Source organism: Argopecten irradians, chromosome 6, assembly GCF_041381155.1.
Source record: "Argopecten irradians isolate NY chromosome 6, Ai_NY, whole genome shotgun sequence".
Taxonomy (NCBI): domain Eukaryota; kingdom Metazoa; phylum Mollusca; class Bivalvia; order Pectinida; family Pectinidae; genus Argopecten; species Argopecten irradians.
The window spans coordinates 42974186-42998232 of NC_091139.1; the positions used below are offsets into that span (position 1 = coordinate 42974186).

General features: G+C 34.4%; 1 protein-coding gene across 1 annotated transcript; it reads left to right on the top strand.

The window, feature by feature from the left end:
- The first annotated feature begins 19 nt into the window (after positions 1 to 19).
- LOC138325976 (probable lysosomal cobalamin transporter) lies at positions 20 to 23676 on the top strand. Its single transcript, XM_069272016.1, is given in 14 exon segments — positions 20 to 136; positions 1638 to 1814; positions 2335 to 2398; positions 2700 to 2794; positions 3082 to 3199; positions 8298 to 8404; positions 8744 to 8869; positions 9357 to 9571; positions 9996 to 10098; positions 10677 to 10781; positions 16888 to 17031; positions 21765 to 21819; positions 22118 to 22227; positions 22663 to 23676. Coding segments are annotated over 14 exon segments (1593 nt in total). The 5' UTR covers positions 20 to 76; the 3' UTR covers positions 22777 to 23676.
- Positions 23677 to 24047: the final 371 nt, after the last annotated feature.

Sequence of the window (24047 nt, forward strand, 5' to 3'; positions counted from 1 at the left end):
ATGCAAAGGTCAGCCACCGACTCATTCAAGCGTCTCCATAACAAGGACAAATTTCACAAAAATAAAAACAAGAAAGATGGCGATTCCCAGTTCAGTGCTTGCTGCGGGATGGATACCATTCGTCGTAATCGTTGTGGTATGGTCACTAGGCTGTCAATATACGTAAACATAGATATACCCCTCCTGTTTTATATGACGGAACTCAGTAACGCGAAAATGCAGATAGGCCAAATAAAAAACGCAAATGCTTATTATCGATCATCATGTGACATCATTTTATTAATTTTTTTTTCATGATCACGAATTAAACATAGGACTATATGAGCTTACATTCTGCTGTGCAGGCCTCATATCAATCTTAAAACGATTTAAGAATTATTTAACGGTTTCATTAGGCCCAGAAACGAAAGTGTCAAAATAGCTATAACGTTATTATGAACTTTGTTTATCTAGATCTAGCTATATCATGATATGGAGTTTATCACTTTATGGCAAAAGACTGTAACTTCATAAATAACCAAACTTTAGTTTTATTGAGTGCATGATGAAAATAATTCATCCTGTATTAGGCATGGGTAATGAAATGGAAAGATAAAAAATACTCAGTTATTTTTAATTCAAGGAAATACTTGGTATACAACAGGAAGATATGTCAGTTTCATATAATCATCTGTTTATAGTAAGAATCTGCCTGACGGTTTCTCAGATATTGTTGCATAGATATCATTAAGTATCTAAATTTAAGAAGTAATTTCGGATTGCTAATGATGCACTCTCTTAAAAATGTTTTGCAATTTTTCTTTTCCACCTTCACACTATGGTACTTTCTCAGGTAAGGCATGGCGGTAAGGTTAACACCTGTTTTGTCAAAATATCAGATATATCGAAACTTTGAAAACTCATTTTTACATTAAATTTTCTCTTTACCTAGCTGACTTTGAAAATTTACAAATAATGAATAATTTTGCAGTTTCAGTTACTTTTTGCAAGTACTTAAAAATCTTTTTTGGATACTTAGTATTCAGAAAAGAGGTACAGTAAAGGACTATAGTCCACACAAGTCAAACTTTTAAGTCAAATCTGATCCTAAATTAAAATGATAGAAGAGTGACTGGCTTCATTCTTTAAATACTTATATATTTATAATTAATGACTTGCAGGGGTCGACATTAAGGCTTGTCCGCTTGTCCGGTACCAGACCAAAATGCTGTCGGACAAGTTCAATGCTGAAGTACTTGTCCGACTGGACAAGTGGGTTGCTCAGTCATGAAATCAAATTTTCTTTATTGACAATTTATCTCACAAAAAATATATATATTTCAACAAAATTTCAAGAATTTCTATCAAATTCCTGATAATGTCACTTACTTTTTCATATTTCACATCACAGGTTTTTGGGTATTCATCAGATTTTTAGAGGCATTAAAAAAACATAAAATCTGCAATTCTATCAATGTGTTGGACCAAAAATTGCAAGATCAAAAGGTTGAAATTATAATCGGACAAGTGAATTTTCGACGAACTTGTCCGAAAGGGCAAGTGTTGAAAAAAGTTAATGTAGACCCCTGACTTGTAAAAAGTATCCGAAACATGAAACCATTTATCATTTTGTATGTATGTATACATATCTCTTTCAGTTGGTGTTACTGTTTTCCACCCTATATATAAAGTACTTTATGAGCAAGCGAGAGAGCACCATATCCAGTACAATATCTGCCATTATTGCTTTAAGTGTGATCCTGTTGACCACTGCTCTCATTCCTGTCGATGTCTTCCTCGTCTCCTACATGAAGGACAGTAAAGGTCACTTCAAGGTCAGTAATTGAGATTTTTTTGAGAATTACTAATTGAGAAATAACGGGATATTAGTTAGCCGTTGCAATTGTAATTATATATATATATTGGCTTACGGTACGGTAAATTACACAAGAGGGGGAAAATGTAAAATTACTAATTAAAAATGAATAAATTTTTGGCTGGAATCTCTTGCGTACCGTTTTATGATCACTGACTAGAAGCATCTGATCGAACACAATATATTAAGTTTTATATAAATCACAAATAAATACATGAAGTTCAACTTTTATGATGGGTACAAGTTCGCCAAATTCCATGGGTACAGGTTCGCCAAACTTGGGAACGAGTTCGCCATGCTTGGGTACAAGTTCGCCAAATGTGGGTACGCGTTTGTTTGGGTACGAGTTTGAATGGGTACGGGATCGCCATAATTTGAATGGAAAATATGTGATAACAATGCACAGCGGCATTTTGTATCAACTACAGTTATAAAAACTGATTCTAAGACTTATTTACTTATTGTTGTTATATTTTCAGGAATGGGCAAATGATTCGGAAACAAGACAATCGATAGAAAATTCTGTGGCATATGGCTACTACAGTAAGTTAAGCATCCTACATCTACAATGTGTGGGGCAGTGGCGAGTTACCTTTCTTAGGTCAGTTCTATCAACGTTTTATGACTACAAGACTCCAAGTATTTCATGGGTAACATTGAAATTTCAGACTTGAAATTTTTTTTTTAAAAAGTTGTAAATATTGGAAACCCTTTAAAGGTTTATTTACACTTTTAGAAAAATCATTGGTTATGTGGTGAATGTCAAGTTGAGTCCTACTTCAGCAATGTATTTAATGTTTCATATTAGATTATCTTGACATTTTTATTTGCTTTTTATTGACAGCGCTGTACGGCCTGGTCACCTTCTGCCTTTTTATTTTGCTGCCATTTATGTACTTCTTCTACGAGGAAAAAGATGAGGACACCAGTAATAAGTCTGTGAGTATTCTACAGCCTCCGTTCTAGTGGCCATTGTCTGAAAACTTACTGTCTTGTATGTTATCAAACTTTCTTTTTTCACAACAATTGCTCATGCATGCGCAATAGTCAATAATTTACAATTAGAAAATTTGAAAAATGAGTGAGGAATCTTTTTGAAGGCATTTTCTAGATTTTAGCTCACTACAGATTTCCTTTGTTACATGTAAACTGATTTCCTTTGTTACATGTAAACTGCTGTAGAATGTGATTTTCCCTGGATTAATGACCTGACATCGGTTTTTCAGCGTTGCTGCTCAGCTTTAAAGTACACTGTGGTATTTATCATCATAGTGGGGGTCCTGCTCCTGATCGGGTAAGATTTCATCTAACACTATTTTGTATTAACATATTACAGAGTTATCTGTCCTTATTGGTAGGTATTGATTTTGTGAATGTAACCTCATATTTGTGAGATAATGGCGTAATTTTTGCTCACATAGCGATGATGTCACATTCGAAACTTACTTGCAAGGGCTCTGTATTATGGAAGATGGAATAACCACGTCAGGGTATTAGTGTATCATAACTCATGGAACTATGATATGTTATTGAATTAATAATGATAACTATTTGTTTAGTAATGTTTAAGATCCTATACATGTATATCTTTTATTAGTGGTGTTCCAACTAATCAAGTTTGTTGAGTATCATTGGTTTGGGGTGTTTGACCAATTAATTGAGTAAGAAATCTGTAATTGAGTTTTGTCAGAATTGTATTACATCATGATAATCAGCCGATAAAAGAAACACGTAAGAAATGTCATTGAAAACTTGTCCCGATCAATCGCTATGTGTATTGTTGTCACTGAATATATTGTTCATCAGATGTTTAATGGTGAGGATGTATAGTGTATCGTCACTGAAATACATAGGATGTATTAGTGTATGTCCATGAATATATTGTCATCTGTTTTAGATGGTGAGGATGTTATAGTGTATGTTAACTGAAATGTCATTGTCATCATATCATTTCAAGATGGTGAGGATGTATAGAACTGTGTTTGTCACTGTAAAAATATATTGTCATCTGTTTAGATGGTGTATAGTGTATGTCACTGAATATATTGTCATCTGTTTTAGATGGTGAATGTATAGTTATGTCACTGAATATATTGTCATCTGTTTAGATGGTGATGTATAGTGTATGTCACTGAATATATTGTTATTTGTTTCATGTCACTGTTTATATTGTCATCTGTTTAGATGGTGAGGATGTATAGTGTATGTCACTGAATATATGTCATCTGTTTAGATGGTGAGGATAGTATATGTCACACATTGTCATCTGTTTAGATGGTGAGGATGTATAGTGTATGTCACTGAATATATTGTCATCTGTTTAGATGGTGAGGATGTATAGTGTATGTCACTGAATATATTGTCATCTGTTTAGATGGTGAGAGATGTATAGTGTATGTCACTGAATATATTGTCATCTGTTTAGATGGTGAGGATGTATAGTGTATGTCACTGAATATATTGTCATCTGTTTAGATGGTGAGGATGTATAGTGTATGTCACTGAATATATTGTCATCTGTTTAGATGGTGAGGGATGTATAGTGTATGTCACTGAATATATTGTCATCTGTTTAGATGGTGAGGATGTATAGTGTATGTCACTGAATATATTGTCATCTGTTTAGATGGTGAGGATGTATAGTGTATGTCACTGAATATATTGTCATCTGTTTAGATGGTGAGGATGTATAGTGTATGTCACTGAATTTATTGTCATCTGTTTAGATGGTGAGGATGTATAGTGTATGTCACTGAATATATTGTCATCTGTTTAGATGGTGAGGATGTATAGTGTATGTCACTGAATATATTGTCATCTGTTTAGATGGTGAGGAATGTATAGTGTATGTCACTGAATATATTGTCATCTGTTTAGATGGTAGAGGATGTATAGTGTATGTCACTGAATATATTGTCATCTGTTTAGATGGTGAGGATGTATAGTGTATGTCACTGAATATATTGTCATCTGTTTAGATGGTGAGGATGTATAGTGTATGTCACTGAATATATTGTCATCTGTTTAGATGGTGAGGATGTATAGTGTATGTCACTGAATATATTGTCATCTGTTTAGATGGTGAGGATGTATAGTGTATGTCACTGAATATATTGTCGTCTGTTTAGATGGTGAGGATGTATAGTGTATGTTACTGAATATATTGTCATCTGTTTAGATGGTGAGGATGTATAGTGTATGTCACTGAATATATTGTCATCTGTTTAGATGGTGAGGATGTATAGTGTATGTCACTGAATACATTGTCATCTGTTTAGATGGTGAGGATGTATAGTGTATGTCACTGAATATATTGTCATCTGTTTAGATGGTGAGGATGTATAGTGTATGTCACTGAATATATTGTCATCTGTTTAGATGGTGAGGATGTATAGTGTATGTCACTGAATATATTGTCATCTGTTTAGATGGTGAGGATGTATAGTGTATGTCACTGAATATATTGTCATCTGTTTAGATGGTGAGGATGTATAGTGTATGTCACTGAATATATTGTCATCTGTTTAGATGGTGAGGATGTATAGTGTATGTCACTGAATATATTGTCATCTGTTTAGATGGTGAGGATGTATAGTGTATGTCATGAATATATTGTCATCTGTTTAGATGGTGAGGATGTATAGTGTATGTCACTGAATATATTGTCATCTGTTTAGATGGTGAGGATGTATAGTGTATGTCACTGAATATATTGTCATCTGTTTAGATGGTGAGGATGTATAGTGTATGTCACTGAATATATTGTCATCTGTTTAGATGGTGAGGATGTATAGTGTATGTCACTGTATATTGTCATCTGTTTAGATGAGGATGTATAGTGTATGTCACTGAATATATTGTCATCTGTTTAGATGGTGAGGATGTATAGTGTTAGTCACTGAATATATTGTCATCTGTTTAGATGGTGAGGATGTATAGTGTATCACTGAATATATTGTCATCTGTTTCATGGTGGTGAATATATTGAATATATCATCTGTTTAGATGGTGAGGATGTATAGTGTATGTCACTGAATATATTGTCATCTGTTTAGATGGTGAGGATGTATAGTGTATGTCACTGAATATATTATTGTCATCTGTTTAGATGGTGAGGATGTATAGTGTATGTCACTGAATATATTGTCATCTGTTTAGATGGTGAGGGATGTATAGTGTATGTCACTGAATATATTGTATCTGTGTAGATGTGACTGAATAGTGTATGTCATGAATATTATTGTCATCTGTTTAGATGGTGAGGATGTATAGTGTATGTCACTGTATATATGTCACTGAATATATTGTCATCTGTTTAGATGGTGAGGATGTATAGTGTATGTCATGAATATATTGTCATCTGTTTAGATGGTGAGGATGTATAGTGTATGTCACTGAATATATTGTCATCTGTTTAGATGGTGAGGAGGATGTATAGTGTATGTCACTGAATATATTGTCATCTGTTTAGATGGTGAATATATTGTCATCTGTTTAGATGGTGAGGATGTATAGTGTATGTCACTGAATATATTGTCATCTGTTTAGATGGTGAGGATGTATAGTGTATGTCACTGAATATATTGTCATCTGTTTAGATGGTGAGGATGTATAGTGTATGTCACTGAATATATTGTCATCTGTTTAGATGGTGAGGATGTTTACTGTATTTAGATGGTGAGGATGTATAGTGTATGTCACTGAATATATTGTCATCTGTTTAGATGGTGAGGATGTATAGTGTATGTCACTGAATATATTGTCGTCTGTTTAGATGGTGAGGATGTATAGTGTATGTCACTGAATATATTGTCATCTGTTTAGATGGTGAGGATGTATAGTGTATGTCACTGAATATATTGTCATCTGTTTAGATGGTGAGGATGTATAGTGTATGTCACTGAATATATTGTCATCTGTTTAGATGGTGAGGATGTATAGTGTATGTCACTGAATATATTGTCATCTGTTTAGATGGTGAGGATGTATAGTGTATGTCACTGAATATATTGTCATCTGTTTAGATGGTGAGGATGTATAGTGTATGTCACTGAATATATTGTCATCTGTTTAGATGGTGAGGATGTATAGTGTATGTCACTGAATATATTGTCATCTGTTTAGATGGTGAGGATGTATAGTGTATGTCACTGAATATATTGTCATCTGTTTAGATGGTGAGGATGTATAGTGTATGTCACTGAATATATTGTCATCTGTTTAGATGGTGAGGATGTATAGTGTATGTCACTGAATATATTGTCATCTGTTTAGATGGTGAGGATGTATAGTGTATGTCACTGAATATATTGTCATCTGTTTAGATGGTGAGGATGTATAGTGTATGTCACTGAATATATTGTCATCTGTTTAGATGGTGAGGATGTATAGTGTATGTCACTGAATATATTGTCATCTGTTTAGATGGTGAGGATGTATAGTGTATGTCACTGAATATATTGTCATCTGTTTAGATGGTGAGGATGTATAGTGTATGTCACTGAATATATTGTCATCTGTTTAGATGGTGAGGATGTATAGTGTATGTCACTGAATATATTGTCATCTGTTTAGATGGTGAGGATGTATAGTGTATGTCACTGAATATATTGTCATCTGTTTAGATGGTGAGGATGTATAGTGTATGTCACTGAATATATTGTCATCTGTTTAGATGGTGAGGATGTATAGTGTATGTCACTGAATATATTGTCATCTGTTTAGATGGTGAGGATGTATAGTGTATGTCACTGAATACATTGTCATCTGTTTAGATGGTGAGGATGTATAGTGTATGTCACTGAAATATATTGTCATCTGTTTAGATGGTGAGGATGTATAGTGTATGTCACTGAATATATTGTCATCTGTTTAGATGGTGAGGATGTATAGTGTATGTCACTGAATATATTGTCATCTGTTTAGATGGTGAGGATGTATAGTGTATGTCACTGAATATATTGTCATCTGTTTAGATGGTGAGGATGTATAGTGTATGTCACTGAATATATTGTCATCTGTTTAGATGGTGAGGATGTATAGTGTATGTCACTGAATATATTGTCATCTGTTTAGATGGTGAGGATGTATAGTGTATGTCACTGAATATATTGTCATCTGTTTAGATGGTGAGGATGTATAGTGTATGTCACTGAATATATTGTCATCTGTTTAGATGGTGAGGATGTATAGTGTATGTCACTGAATATATTGTCATCTGTTTAGATGGTGAGGATGTATAGTGTATGTCACTGAATATATTGTCATCTGTTTAGATGGTGAGGATGTATAGTGTATGTCACTGAATATATTGTCATCTGTTTAGATGGTGAGGATGTATAGTGTATGTCACTGAATATATTGTCATCTGTTTAGATGGTGAGGATGTATAGTGTATGTCACTGAATATATTGTCATCTGTTTAGATGGTGAGGATGTATAGTGTATGTCACTGAATATATTGCCGTCTGTTTAGATGGTGAGGATGCCCTGTCATTTGTCATCAGTATTATTAGTTTACTGGGGATGTGTGCTCTCATCACCTACACTGTAAGTATCTCTCATCACCTACACTGTAAGTATCTAAAATCAGCCAGCCTTGATCACCAAATAGCTAAGTTCACCAATCTACCATCTAGCCCTCTATGTCTAGCATGTTTGAGGCCATTGTTGAACAGTTGTTAGGCGCATGCTGAAGGGCAGTGGTTTCATCTTGAGGAACTCAGCCTTTCCTAAACCATAAAATTCTAGTAGATCTTCAATGAGCAAACTGTATGTAAATGATGTAAGAAGTAAAGTTTGGAATGATATATAAGTACATGTATGGGTCAGATTTAAATGTTATGGGGGCAAAAGAAATTTAAATTAATTTTGTCTTTCAAATTTTAGGCATATGGCATGTCTGCACTTCCCATGGGTCTCATTAAAGGAAGGAGAGGAGCAAAATCAGAGCGAATGACTGTACAGGCCGAACAGTCGTCTGCTCAGGCCAGGATTCAGTCCCTCAAAGATAAGGTAAGATTTAGTGATATAGTAAGTCCAGGATTCAGTCCCTCAATGATAAGGTAAGATAGAGTGATTTAGTAAGGCCAGGATTAATAAAATCTTTCAAGGTATTGTATGGATTTTACTTGCATCAACATTAGCTCTTTACCAAGAGGAAAACGTAGATTCCCAAAAGATGCATAGAGGAGACAAATCGGCAGGTGTCACTTTTCGCTAGTGGTAGGTCTATGGTTCACAAAGTTCTCTGCCACAAAAAATTCACACATCCTTAATTTGCCAAAGCTGAATAATGGTTTTATATCAAATTCAGTAAATTAGAAATCAAACCTAACTTTGAATTTGAAATAATATAAGGCATTGAAAATAGTTATCCTCATATAATGTTATTCATAGTTTTACTAATATGAAAATTAGTAAATTTTCTCCGACTTCTTTTCTTGATCAAATTTGAAATCATATCTGATTCATTTGTTTTTGATTTATTTTTTACTTTCAGTATTCTGGTCGGTCGATACCGTCGCGACGTAGAAACAACATTTCTGATATGGAAGAGTCGGAGCGTTTGATGGAGAGGAGAGAAAACCACTTAGCTGCCAATGAGAATAGTATACTTCAGCGATGTCTGGTCGTGCTCAGACCCTTCGAGGTCATCTTTGGAATATTCTTCTTCCTCGTCACATTGCTGATCTTCGTCTCCTTACTCCTTACAAAGTGAGTTGAAAACCAATGGGAGTTTTTTGGTTTCATTGAATATAGTTTCCTTATTCTCATGGAGTATCTCCTACTGTGTAAAACTGTTTTTTTGATTGGCGAGATTAAATTTTAGTGTAATATTAATTTTGAGCAGGTTTACACAGTGATGAGTTTTATATTCCTGCACATAATTTCAGGCACATAAGCACTTAAATATACCTACTGCTGTCAGAGATATGTATGTTTACAGTATAAGAGATCATTTATTTTTGTGATTTTGGATATTGATATGTTTTAAAGGCTAAAATGGTTACTCGGTACTAGTATTTCTGTCGTAATTAAGTTTTGATTCCAAATTACAACATAATAAATCAAGGTGAAAATCAGTTGTTCTCTTGTCCTGAACCATGAAGCACATTACATTGCTATGTTTATATTGCAGTATTGACAAGGCGATACACAGTCTGGGATACAAGTTTGGGTATGCCCTTCCCCACAGGACCCTCCCAAATCCTGTAGACATGGTCCTCGTCTTCTGTCAGAAGGTAGGGCTATTCACAGGAGTTTGTATTTATATCACAATTCGTAAATTCTGATAATCAGTTCTTCAAAAGAAAATATTTGTGAGTTTTTGCTAAACACTACCAAGTTTATTCTTAAGAATGACATTGAAAATTTAATTTTACAAGAGTAAAGTATGTTGATATGTTTTCAATAAGTAGGGGGTACAGAGACTGGTAACTTAGACCTGCACTAAGCTGGAGTAAAGAGCTACAAAATTTGTTTAAATGATTGACTTTGACATTCTTTCAAGGTCACAAGGTTCAAGCATTATAAAAGTTTGGTATATTTTCTCAATAACGTAAAGGTCCAGAAATCTGATGCTGTGCATGTAGAATTCTGTTAGAGATGATTCAAGGTTGCACATGTCAAAATTACACTGAAATTTTTCTCCTTTCTCAAGAAATCATTATATCATATAATTAAGACATGATGTTACTGATACATTGTTTTTGAATAATGAGTTTCTTCATGTATGATTATAATTTATTAGAATGCATTTGAGTGATATCACTCCACTGGGCCAGTCTTCATTGACAACTGTTTTCCAATGTATTTATAGGTGTTTCCTCTGGACTACATTATGTTCTCACTGTTGGTGGTCTATCTCGTCTTCTGCTCCATGTCTGGCATCCGTAACATCGGCATCTGGTTCTTCTGGCTCAAGGTAAGATCACTAAATACCAAATAATCTGGTTCTTCTGGCTCAATGTAAGATCACTAAATACCAAATAATCTGGTTCTTCTGGCTCAAGGTAACATCACTAAATACCAAATAATCTGGTTCTTCTGGCTCAAAGTAAAATAACTAAATATCAAATATTCTGGTTCTTCTGGCTCAAGGTAAGATAACTAAATATGAAATATTCTGGTTCTTCTTGCTCAAGGTAAGATTACTTAATATCAAATATTCTGGTTCTTCTGGCTCAAGGTAAAATAACTAAATATCAAATATTCTGGTTCTTCTTGCTCAAGGTAAAATAAAACTAAATATCAAATAATCTGGTTCTTCTGGCTCAAAGTAAAATAACTAAATATCAAATATTCTGGTTCTTCTGGCTCAAGGTAAAATAACACTAAATATAAAAATATTCTGGTTCTTCTGGCTCAAAGTAAAATAACTAAATATCAAATATTCTGGTTCTTCTGCCTCAAGGTAACATCACTAAATATCAAATATTCTGGTTCTTCTGGCTCAAGGTAACATAACTAAATACCAAATATTCTGGTTCTTCTGGCTCAAAGGTAACAATAACTAAATATCAAATATTCTGGTTCTTCTGGCTCAAGGTAAGATTACTTAATATCAAATATTCTGGTTCTTCTGGCTCAAGGTAAAGATCACTAAATATGAAATAATTCTGGTTCTTCTTGCTCAAGGTAAGATAACACTAAATATCAAATATTCTGGTTCTTCTGGCTCAAGGTAAAATAACACTAAATATCAAATATTCTGGTTCTTCTGGCTCAAAGTAAAATAACACTAAATATCAAATAATCTGGTTCTTCTGGCTCAAAGTAAAATAACACTAAATATCAAATATTCTGGTTCTTCTGGCTCAAGGTAACATCACTAAATACCAAATAATCTGGTTCTTCTGGCTCAAGGTAACATCACTAAATACCAAATAATCTGGTTCTTCTGGCTCAAGGTAAAATAACACTAAATACCAAATAATCTGGTTCTTCTGGCTCAAGGTAAAATAACACTAAATATCAAATATTCTGGTTCTTCTTGCTCAAGGTAAAATAAAACTAAATATCAAATAATCTGGTTCTTCTGGCTCAAGGTAAGATCACTAAATATCAAATAATCTGGTTCTTCTGGCTCAAGGTAAGATCACTAAATACCAAATAATCTGGTTCTTCTGGCTCAAGGTAAAATCACTAAATACCAAATAATCTGGTTCTTCTGGCTCAAGGTAAGATAACTAAATATCAAATATTCTGGTTCTTCTGTGGCTCAAGGTAACATCACTAAATACCAAATAATCTGGTTCTTCTGGCTCAAAGTAAAATAACTAAATATCAAATATTCTGGTTCTTCTGGCTCAAGGTAAACATCACTAAATATCAAATATTCTGGTTCTTCTGGCTCAAGGTGTAAAATAACACTAAATACCAAATAATCTGGTTCTTCTGGCTCAAGGTAAAATAACACTAAATATCAAATATTCTGGTTCTTCTGGCTCAAGGTAAAATAACACTAAATATCAAATAATCTGGTTCTTCTGGCTCAAGGTAAGATCACTAAATACCAAATAATCTGGTTCTTCTGGCTCAAGGTAAGATTACTAAATATCAAATATTCTGGTTCTTCTGGCTCAAGGTAAAATAACACTAAATATCAAATATTCTGGTTCTTCTGGCTCAAAGTAAAATAAAACTAAATATCAAATATTCTGGTTCTTCTTAGTCAAGGTAAAAAAAAACTAAATATCAAATATTCTGGTTCTTCTTGCTCAAGGTAAGATTACTTAATATCAAATATTCTGGTTCTTCTGGCTCAAGGTAAAATAACACTAAATATCAAATATTCTGGTTCTTCTGGCTCAAAGTAAAATAACTAAATATCAAATATTCTGGTTCTTCTGGCTCAAGGTAAAATAACTAAATATCAAATATTCTGGTTCTTCTGGCTCAAGGTAAGATTACTAAATATCAAATATTCTGGTTCTTCTGGCTCAAGGTAAAATAACACTAAATATCAAATATTCTGGTTCTTCTGGCTCAAGGTAAACATAACACTAAAATACCAAATAATCTGGTTCTTCTGGCTCAAGGTAAGATCACTAAATACCAAATAATCTGGTTCTTCTGGCTCAATGTAAAATAACACTAAATACCAAATAATCTGGTTCTTCTGGCTCAATGTAAAATAACACTAAATATCAAATATTCTGGTTCTTCTGGCTCAAGGTAACATAACACTAAATACCAAATATTCTGGTTCTTCTGCCTCAAGGTAAGATCACTTAATACCAAATATTCTGGTTCTTCTGGCTCAAGGTAACATCACTAAATACCAAATAATCTAGTTCTTCTGGCTCAAGGTTAAATAACTAAATACCAAATAATCTTGTTCTTCTGGCTCAAGGTAAGATAAACTAAATATCAAATCAAATCATCTGGTTCTTCATAATCTGGTTCTTCTGGCTCAAGGTAAATAACACTAAATACCAAATAATCTGGTTCTTCTGGCTCAAGGTAAACATCACTAAATACCAAATAATCTGGTTCTTCTGGCTCAAGGTAACCATCACTAAATACCAAATAATCTGGTTTCGTCCTGGCTCAAATGTAAAATAACACTAAATACCCAAATAATCTGTTTCTTCTGGCTGGCTCAAGCTGGTTCATCTGGCTCAATGGTAAAATAACACTAAATTACCAAATAAATCTGGTTCTTCTGGCTCAATGGTAAAACATCACTAAAATATCAAATATTCTGGTCTTCAGGCGTCAAGTTAAAATAACACTAAAATATTAAAATATTCTGGTTCTACTGCTCAAAGTAAAATAAAACTAAAATATCAAATATTCTGGTTCTTCTGGCTCAAAGTAAAGATTACTTAATAACAAATATTCCTGGTTCATCTGGCTCAAGTTAAGATAACTAAATATGAAATTATTCTGGTTCTTCTTGCTCAAGGTAATATTACTTATTAATCAAATATTCTTTTCTTCTGGCTCAAGGTCAAGGGGAAATCCACTAAAGTATACAAATATCTGGTTCTTCTGGCTCAAAGTAAAATAGGAACTTAATATCAAAATATTCTGGTTTCTTCTTAGCTCAAGGTAAAAAATAAAACTAAATATCAAATATCTGGTTCTTCTGGCTCAATGTAAAATAACTAAAATATCCAAATATTCTGGTTCTTCTGGCTCAAGGTAACATCACTGAATACCAACAAATAATCTGGTTCTTCTGGCTCAAGGTAACATCACTAAATACCAAATTAATCTGGTTCTTCTGGGCTCAAATGTAAAATAACTAAATATCAAATATAGTCTGGTTCTTCTGGCTCAAAGTAAAATAACTAAATACCAAATAATCTGGTTCTTCTGGCTCAAGGTAAGATAAACTAAATAACCAAATATTCTGGTTCTTCTGGCTCAAGGTAAAGTCATACATACTGAATGGAATTTCTAACCAAATTTAAATATCAAATAATCTGGTTCGTTCTTGCTCAAGGTAAATTAACTTGTAAAATGGCTCAAATAATCTGGTTTCTTCTGGCTCAAGGTAAGATCACTAAAATACCAAATAGATCATGGTTCTTTTCTGGCTCAAGAGTTCTAAAATACTGGTTCTTCTGGCTCAAGTAAATAGCCAAAATAATCTGGTTCTTCTGGCTCAAGGGGGTAAAATAAACTAAATACCAAATAATCTGGTTCTTCTGGCTCAAAGTAAGTAATAACACTGGGGGAAATACCAAATAATCTGGTTCTCTCTGGCTCAAGGTAAAATCAACCTAAATATCAAATATATCTGGTTCTTCTGGCTCAAGGTAACATCACTAAATATCAAATAATCTGGTTCTTCTGGCTCCAAGGTACAGATCCACTAAATACCAAAATAATCTGGTTCTTCTGGCTCAAGGTAACATCACTAAGGGGAAATAACCAAATAATCTGGTTCTTCTGGCTCAAGGTAACATTCACTAAATACCCAAATAATCAAACATTCTTCTGGCTCAAACGTAAAAGTAACCACTAAATACCAATAAATCTGGTTTCTTCTGGCTCATGGTAAGATCACTAAATACCAAATAATCTGGGGGAAATCAAGCGGTAAAATATCCTTTTAAATCGCTACATAATCTGGGCTGTAAGGTCACAAAATTATAGCATAATGTAAATATAAATTTTGGCTCTGACCCCCCAGGGGCTTATCCAAATAGTCTGGGGGCCAATAGGGATAAGAGGTAAATGCTTTTAAATCGCTACAAGTCATAAGAGTTCTGCATGAATTGTAACCAAAATTAGCCGCAAACAATCCTGGTTCTTCTGGTAAGGGGAACAGAACTTGTATAAATAATTTGGCTCTGGTCCCCCAGGGGCAGGAGGGGTGGGGCCAATAGGGGAAATAGAGGTAAATCCTTTAAATCACTACTAGTCATAGAGTTCTAAATAGAATGTAACCAATGGTTGCCACAAAACATCCTTGGGGGAAGGGGAACAGAACTTGTATAAATTTTTGGCTCTGGTCCCTCGGGGGCAGGAGGGGCGGGGCCCAATAGGGGAAAATTGAGAGTAAATCTTTAAATCGCTACTAGGTTACAAATTAGCCACAAATATCCTTGGGGGAAGGGGAACAGAACTTGTATAAATTTTGGCTCTGGCTCGGGGGCAGGAGGGGCGGGGCCCAATAGGGGAAATAGAGGTAAATGCTTTTTAAATCGCTACTAGTCATAGAGTTATATTTGAATTGTAACCAAATTCGGCCACAAACATCCTTGGGAGAAGGGGAACAGAACTTGTATAAATTTTGGCTCTGACCCCTCAGGGGTAGGAGGGGCGGGGCCCAATAGGGGAAATAGCGGTAAATCCTTTAAATCGCTACTTGTCTAGATGTTCTGCATGAATTGTCACCAAAATTAGCCGCAAACATCCCTGGGGGAAGGGGAACAGAACTTGTATAAATTTTGGCTCTGACCCCCCAGGGGCAGGAGGGGCGGGGCCCAATAGGGGATATAGAGGTAAATTCTTTAAATCGCTACTAGTCATAGAGTTCTGCATGAATTGTCACCAAAATTAGCCGCAAACACATTCCTTGGGGTAAGGGGAACAGAACTTGTATAAATTTTGGCTCTGGTCCCCCAGGGGCAGGAGGGGTGGGGCCCAATAGGGGAAATAGAGGTAAATCCTTTAAATCACTACTAGTCATAGAGTTCTACATGAATTGTAACCAAATTTGGCCACAAACATCCTTGGGAGAAGGGGAACAGAACTTGTATAAATTTTGGCTCTGACCCCACCGGGGGCTGGAGGGGCGGGGGCCCAATAGGGGAAATAGAGGTAAATCCTTTAAATCGCTACTAGTCATAGAGTTCTAAATAGAATGTAACCAAATTTGGCCACAAACATCCTTGGGGGAAGGGGAACAGAACTTGTATAAAGTTTGGCTCTGGTCCCTCGGGGGCAGGAGGGGCGGGCCCAATAGGGGGAAATAGAGGTAAATCCTTTAAATCGCTACTAGTCATAGAGTTCTGAATGGAATGTAACCAAAATTTGGCCACAAACATCCTTGGAGGAAGGGGAACAGAACTTGTATAAATTTTGGCTCTGGTCCCTGGGGGCAGGAGGGGTGGGGCCCAAATAGGGGATTTTAGAGGTTTAATATTAAGATTCCTTCAGAAAAGAAACAGTGAACCTGTATTCAGAACATTTACTTGGCATTACAAACCAGGTGAGCGATACAGGCCCTCTGGGCCTCTTGTTTATAACTTTTTTTCAAATTGGCTGAAATATTGTTTTTTGAAAAAAACCTAGATGTAAGAAGTACATTAGTACAGTACAAAGCTGGTGGATTAAATACTTTTATTTATTTCTTGCTCTCTTCCGGTGTTAACATTCCAACCATGGAGACACCCATAGAGAAAACTGAGATGTATGCATATGTACAGATATTGTTGTCTCCTTTGCGATACGAAAACAAACCTTAACCTCAAGGAATTTGGATGTTATGTAGATGTATAATGCTGTTGTCATAGTTACATATGTGTAACATCCATGACATTGTATAAATATTGTTGTTACCTTGGTTACAGATGTACAAGATCCGACCCAGAAGAACACGCCCCCAAGGAATCTTGATGTTGTGTATGATCCTGATGTTTGTGATGTCCGCTATCAACATCATCATTTATGAACTCACACCGCAGTATTCCAGCTTTGGTAGCCAGAGATACATGGTATGTTTCATTTCCTGGTATTACTATCACTGTTATATCTACCCCATGAGTATGTCATATTAAACCACTTCAGGAGAAAACTGACTAATGACAGGCCTACAGATGACCTTAGAAGATTACAAAGAGCAAAGCCCAACTTCAAAGTCACGCAATGTATTGTTATTGGAGCCTTTAGTTTCGTTTGACATAGTGTTGATATAACTACAGTTAAAGTAATACCTGGAGTATCAAGTCAAGCAATGTACTGTTATTGGAGCCTTTAGTTTCGTTTGACATAGTACAGGTGTTGATATAACTACAGTTAAAGTAATACCTGGAGTATCAAGTCAAGCAATGTACTGTTATTGGAGCCTTTAGTTTCGTTTGACATAGTACAGGTGTTGATATAACTACAGTTAAAGTAATACCTGGAGTATCAAGTCAAGCAATGTACTGTTATTGGAGCCTTTAGTTTCGTTTGACATAGTACAGGTGTTGATATAACTACAGTTAAAGTAATACCTGGAGTATCAAGTCAGGCAATGTATGTTATTGGAGCCTTTAGTTTCGTTTGACATAGTACAGGTGTTGATATAACTACAGTTAAAGTAATACCTGGAGTATCAAGTCAGGCAATGTACTGTTATTGGAGCCTTTAGTTTCGTTTGACATAGTGTTGATATAACTACAGTTAAAGTAATACCTGGAGTATCAAGTCAGCAATGTACTGTTATTGGAGCCTTTAGTTTCGTTTGACATAGTACAGGTGTTGATATAACTACAGTTAAAGTAATACCTGGAGTATCAAGTCAGGCAATGTACTGTTATTGGAGCCTTTAGTTTCGTTTGACATAGTACAGGTGTTGATATAACTACAGTTAAAGTAATACCTGGAGTATCAAGTCAGGCAATGTACTGTATTGGAGCCTTTAGTTTCGTTTGACTATATTGGAGCCTTTAGTTTCTACAGTGATAAATTGATTAACGTTATGGAGCTAGTTGTTTGACATAGTCAGGTGTTGATATAACTACAGTTAAAGTAATACCTGGAGTATCAAGTCAGGCAATGTACTGTTATTGGAGCCTTTAGTTTCGTTTGACATAGTACAGGTGTTGATATAACTACAGTTAAAGTAATACCTGGAGTATCAAGTCAGGCAATGTACTGTTATTGGAGCCTTTAGTTTCGTTTGACATAGTACAGGTGTTGATATAACTACAGTTTAAAGTAAATACCTGGAGTATCAAGTCAGGCAATGACTGTTATTGGAGCCTTTAGTTTCGTTTTGACATAGCACAGGTGTTGATATAACTACAGTTAAAGTAATACCTGGAGTATCAAGTCAGGCAATGTACTGTTATTGGAGCCTTTAGTTTCGTTTGACATAGCACAGGTGTTGATATAACTACAGTTAAAGTAATACCTGGAGTATCAAGTCAGGCAATGTACTGTTATTGGAGCCTTTAGTTTCGTTTGACATAGTACAGGTGTTGATATAACTACAGTTAAAGTAATACCTGGAGTATCAAGTCAGGCAATGTACTGTTATTGGAGCCTTTAGTTTCGTTTGACATAGTGTTGATATAACTACAGTTAAAGTAATACCTGGAGTATCAAGTCAGGCAATGTACTGTTATTGGAGCCTTTAGTTTCGTTTGACATAGTACAGGTGTTGATATAACTACAGTTAAAGTAATACCTGGAGTATCAAGTCAGGCAATGTACTGTTATTGGAGCCTTTAGTTTCGTTTGACATAGTGTTGATATAACTACAGTTAAAGTAATACCTGGAGTATCAAGTCAGGCAATGTACTGTTATTGGAGCCTTTAGTTTCGTTTGACATAGTACAGGTGTTGATATAACTACAGTTAAAGTAATACCTGGAGTATCAAGTCAGGCAATGTACTGTTATTGGAGCCTTTAGTTTCGTTTGACATAGTACAGGTGTTGATATAACTACAGTTAAAGTAATACCTGGAGTATCAAGTCAGGCAATGTACTGTTATTGGAGCCTTTTGTTTCGTTTGACATAGTACAGGTGTTGATATAACTACAGTTAAAGTAATACCTGGAGTATCAAGTCAGGCAATGTACTGTTATTGGAGCCTTTAGTTTCGTTTGACATAGTACAGGTGTTGATATAACTACAGTTAAAGTAATACCTGGAGTATCAAGTCAGGCAATGTACTGTTATTGGAGCCTTTAGTTTCGTTTGACATAGTACAGGTGTTGATATAACTACAGTTAAAGTAATACCTGGAGTATCAAGTCAGGCAATGTACTGTTATTGGAGCCTTTAGTTTCGTTTGACATAGTGTTGATATAACTACAGTTAAAGTAATACCTGGAGTATCAAGTCAGGCAATGTACTGTTATTGGAGCCTTTAGTTTCGTTTGACATAGTACAGGTGTTGATATAACTACAGTTAAAGTAATACCTGGAGTATCAAGTCAGCAATGTACTGTTATTGGAGCCTTTAGTTTCGTTTGACATAGTACAGGTGTTGATATAACTACAGTTAAAGTAATACCTGGAGTATCAAGTCAGGCAATGTACTGTTATTGGAGCCTTTAGTTTCGTTTGACATAGTACAGGTGTTGATATAACTACAGTTAAAGTAATACCTGGAGTATCAAGTCAGGCAATGTACTGTTATTGGAGCCTTTAGTTTCGTTTGACATATAGTGTTGATATAACTACAGTTAAAGTAATACCTGGAGTATCAAGTCAGGCAATGTACTGTTATTGGAGCCTTTAGTTTCGTTTGACATAGTGTTGATATAACTACAGTTATAGTAATACCTGGAGTATCAAGTCAGGCAATGTACTGTTATTGGAGCCTTTAGTTTCGTTTGACATAGCACAGGTGTTGATATAACTACAGTTAAAGTAATACCTGGAGTATCAAGTCAGGCAATGTACTGTTATTGGAGCCTTTAGTTTCGTTTGACATAGTGTTGATATAACTACAGTTATAGTAATACCTGGAGTATCAAGTCAAGCAATGTACTGTTATTGGAGCCTTTAGTTTCGTTTGACATAGTACAGGTGTTGATATAACTACAGTTATAGTAATACCTGGAGTATCAAGTCAGGCAATGTACTGTTATTGGAGCCTTTAGTTTCGTTTGACATAGTACAGGTGTTGATATAACTACAGTTAAAGTAATACCTGGAGTATCAAGTCAGGCAATGTACTGTTATTGGAGCCTTTAGTTTCGTTTGACATAGTACAGGTGTTGATATAACTACAGTTAAAGTAATACCTGGAGTATCAAGTCAGGCAATGTACTGTTATTGGAGCCTTTAGTTTCGTTTGACATAGTGTTGATATAACTACAGTTAAAGTAATACCTGGAGTATCAAGTCAGGCAATGTACTGTTATTGGAGCCTTTAGTTTCGTTTGACATAGTACAGGTGTTGATATAACTACAGTTAAAGTAATACCTGGAGTATCAAGTCAGGCAATGTACTGTTATTGGAGCCTTTAGTTTCGTTTGACATAGTACAGGTTTGATATAACTACAGTTAAAGTAATACCTGGAGTATCAAGTCAAGCAATGTACTGTTATTGGAGCCTTTAGTTTCGTTTGACATAGTACAGGTGTTGATATAACTACAGTTAAAGTAATACCTGGAGTATCAAGGAAGCAACTTTTTTTTAAAATGTTTAGATGTTTTTTAGAGAAAACTAATGCTATAACAATCAATGAATATACCATCAGGGCAGATAACTTGAAAAATTGCAAAAGAAAAAGAACATTCTGTAAATTCAGTCCCAGAGTACATTAAAATTTGCATATATATTGCAAACAAACCAATTCTAATGGAAATTAGATTAGTTGGTGTCACTGTGATATGCCAGAAAGCCCACTGTAGTGAAATGTATGTGAAATGTTCAAACTCGCTTGCTGTCCGCCATTACACATTGTGGTCTGATGTCTTGTATGCCGAATCCTGACCCTTGCCAGTGTTGTAAAGAAACTTTTGTCTAGAACTACTCAAAGCGCTTTTACAGTAGTGTGTTAACGTTATTAGGTGCATGTTCTTGTCTTAATATAATTTCATCAACTCCCCAGTGGTTATGTATTGCATTTGTTTAATGTGCATGACTTTGGCTCGGGTATGGGTACTGCATACATGCTATATCTGCTTAATCATATTGATCAATGATTTGGAATTTCAACAGTATCAATCAAAATACTAAACAATGACGTGGATTTTGTCAATAGTTTATGTTATATGTTTCATAAGAAATGTAGAAGAAGACATTTATGCCATATTTTGCGTCTTGGTTATGTAAAAGAATTTGCCTGAGTGAATTGTCCCTTTAAGAATTACCTTAAAGCACATGGTCATGTATTTTAATTTAAAACTAAAATGACCTTCATCTCCAATGCTTCTGGATGTATTACCATTACAGTTGATCTCTACGGCGATAGTTCAATATTAAGATTATGTGAATTAAGTTGGCAGCATGCTATAAATTTGTCAATATTTCTTTTTATGTTTCATAAGGAATGTAGAACAATACATTTATGTCATATTTTTCTTTGTGGTTATGTAACAAAATTAGCCTAACTGAATTGCATGAGCTTTAGTTAGTAGAGGGTGAAATCTGTTTTTGACATCAATTTTACTAGAGAAATATAATGAAAATATTAAATTTGGGAGGTGTGTGAATTGATGGTTAAATATTGGAAAGTCCTAACAACAGAACAAAGGATCATGTGAAGTTGATTGTTTGTAGGGGCATAGTAATGGTACAAGTGAAGGTACACTGGAAGTCTGTTCTACAGATGCACGTAAGTGTTAAGGTTACTAATGTACACACAGGCTGTAGTAAAATTATCTGTTATTCTTCCTGAAAGAAAATTAATTTGATAGGTCTGTAAGATATAATGTAAGCATCTTATATTGAGAAAAAAAAATTGTAAATGTATCCATACCAAATGTTTTAAAATGCCAAACCAATTGTAAATTTTGACCCTTTTCTTTTTACACATTTATGATTCACAAAAATCCTATTTCATCTAAGTTGTCATGACATTAAACTAGGAGTTTTAACTAGGAAAGGTATAAAGCTAGTAATGACATTTACAGATGACTCTAGCTGTGTGATCTCTCGAATGGCTTTACTGCTGACACGCTTCTTCTACAAGATGTGGTTCTTTGGGGCAGCTTACTACTGGACTACTTGGGTGTTTCTAGGAGTAAGTATACATAACGGCTGTAGTGATGACTGCTGAGGAGACTTCTAAAATGGCATTTCATCCTGTTTTGACATCAACAAATTACCTTAAGTTGAAGTGATGAATGTGTTTTGTTACTATAAAATGATGTTTCAGTGGCCATATTGTTCTCAGATCATAAATTTTATTTGTTCAATGTTTACACAATTAATTATGGGAATATACCTGGTAGTGTTATTGTTCTCAGATCATAAATTATATTTGGTCTATGTTTACACAATTAATTAGAGGAGCATAACTGATAGTGTTATTGTTCTAAGATTATAAATAATATTTGTTCTATGTTTACACAATAAATTAGGGGAGCATAACTGATAGTATTTTTGTTCTCAGAAAGCAGTTTTCTTTACAGATTTTTTTTTGTTTTAAGCTTAGATGTTTAATTTTGATTTGTAGATTATGCTGATTGGTTTCCTGGTCGCCTTCATCAAGAAAAGAAAGTCGGCCATTGATGGAGAAGTAGATGAAGATGACTTCGATGACAGCGATGATGAAATGCTTCAGCCTTAAAATTGTACCAGACTTTCTGCATTTTGTGATAATTTGTGTTTTTGAAGTATTGTGCTGTCAACATTAATTTATACATGTGTTAATATCTATTTCATAAAACAACTATATCATGACTTACGCTGATTCTGTGTGGATTGGAACTCTATTTTTACATGTTGTTGAGTGCTACATTTTCCTATCATCAGAATGTATCTAGTTGTGCTGTTCTCTCATAATGGTGTTATAATATAATGGTGTATGATATTAAATTATGAAAGTGTGTTATCCAGTGATTTTGTCTATGTTTGCATGCTAATCTATTAATATTGACCTTTATTTAGGTAAATACAGTGTTATACTGACTTATAGTATTCAATCATAATATTGACTCTGTTATGTTTAAAAACAGAAACATAGGTTTATATTCAAAATATTTACCTTCAGATGATGTTGTTAGCTAATGAGTAAATACTCATTCAAGAACATCATATTGAATTGTGTAATTTTGTTAAAGTATTGTATCTGTATGAAAGTGAGTGAAATTATGTATGCACTTTGTTCAAAATGTAATTTGTTATTACAAAAGATGATAGAAATTATTTACATTTATTTCAGAATACTGGAAACTTGGACATTTATTCGATGGGACATTTTCACTAAATATGTGAAGGTCAATTGATCACAAAAATTTTTCCCGCACTTATTATTTTGTACATGGTCGAACTTTGTTGTTAAAAGTATGAAGGTGTTTCTATCATTAAAATAACAAAAATGAAGTTCTAAGCATGCTAATTGCATGATTAAGAACTAGTGAAAATGTTCACATATACAGTAGATAAATATTTGAAAAATTAAGTGTTTCGCATAATGTTTACTATTACATTGCTTTAAGAAGAACAAAATAAAATAATTTGATGGAAATCTACTTTGTTTGAATAGCTTTTTCATCGTAGAAACAAATACAAAAGTGCATATGGAATATGATATTGAACTCTCAGTTTCCTTTGATCTCAGCTGTATTTTTTATCCATTTATTTGATAAAAAAATCAGTTTGGATTTAAGAATTAATTTACTCATTCTTTCCTGAAGTCATGTTTCAGTCTGTTCCAGCAAGAATCTAATCATTCCAAACATGAAATATAAGGTGCTGCTCCACTAGTATAGATAATTTAAAATGTATTTGGTGATCAGACCTGAAAGATACATTAAACTGATTTTCTATGGAATCTATGATCTATATAGCACACTATGACATGATTATCTGTACAGCTCTGGTACCTATATACGTAGA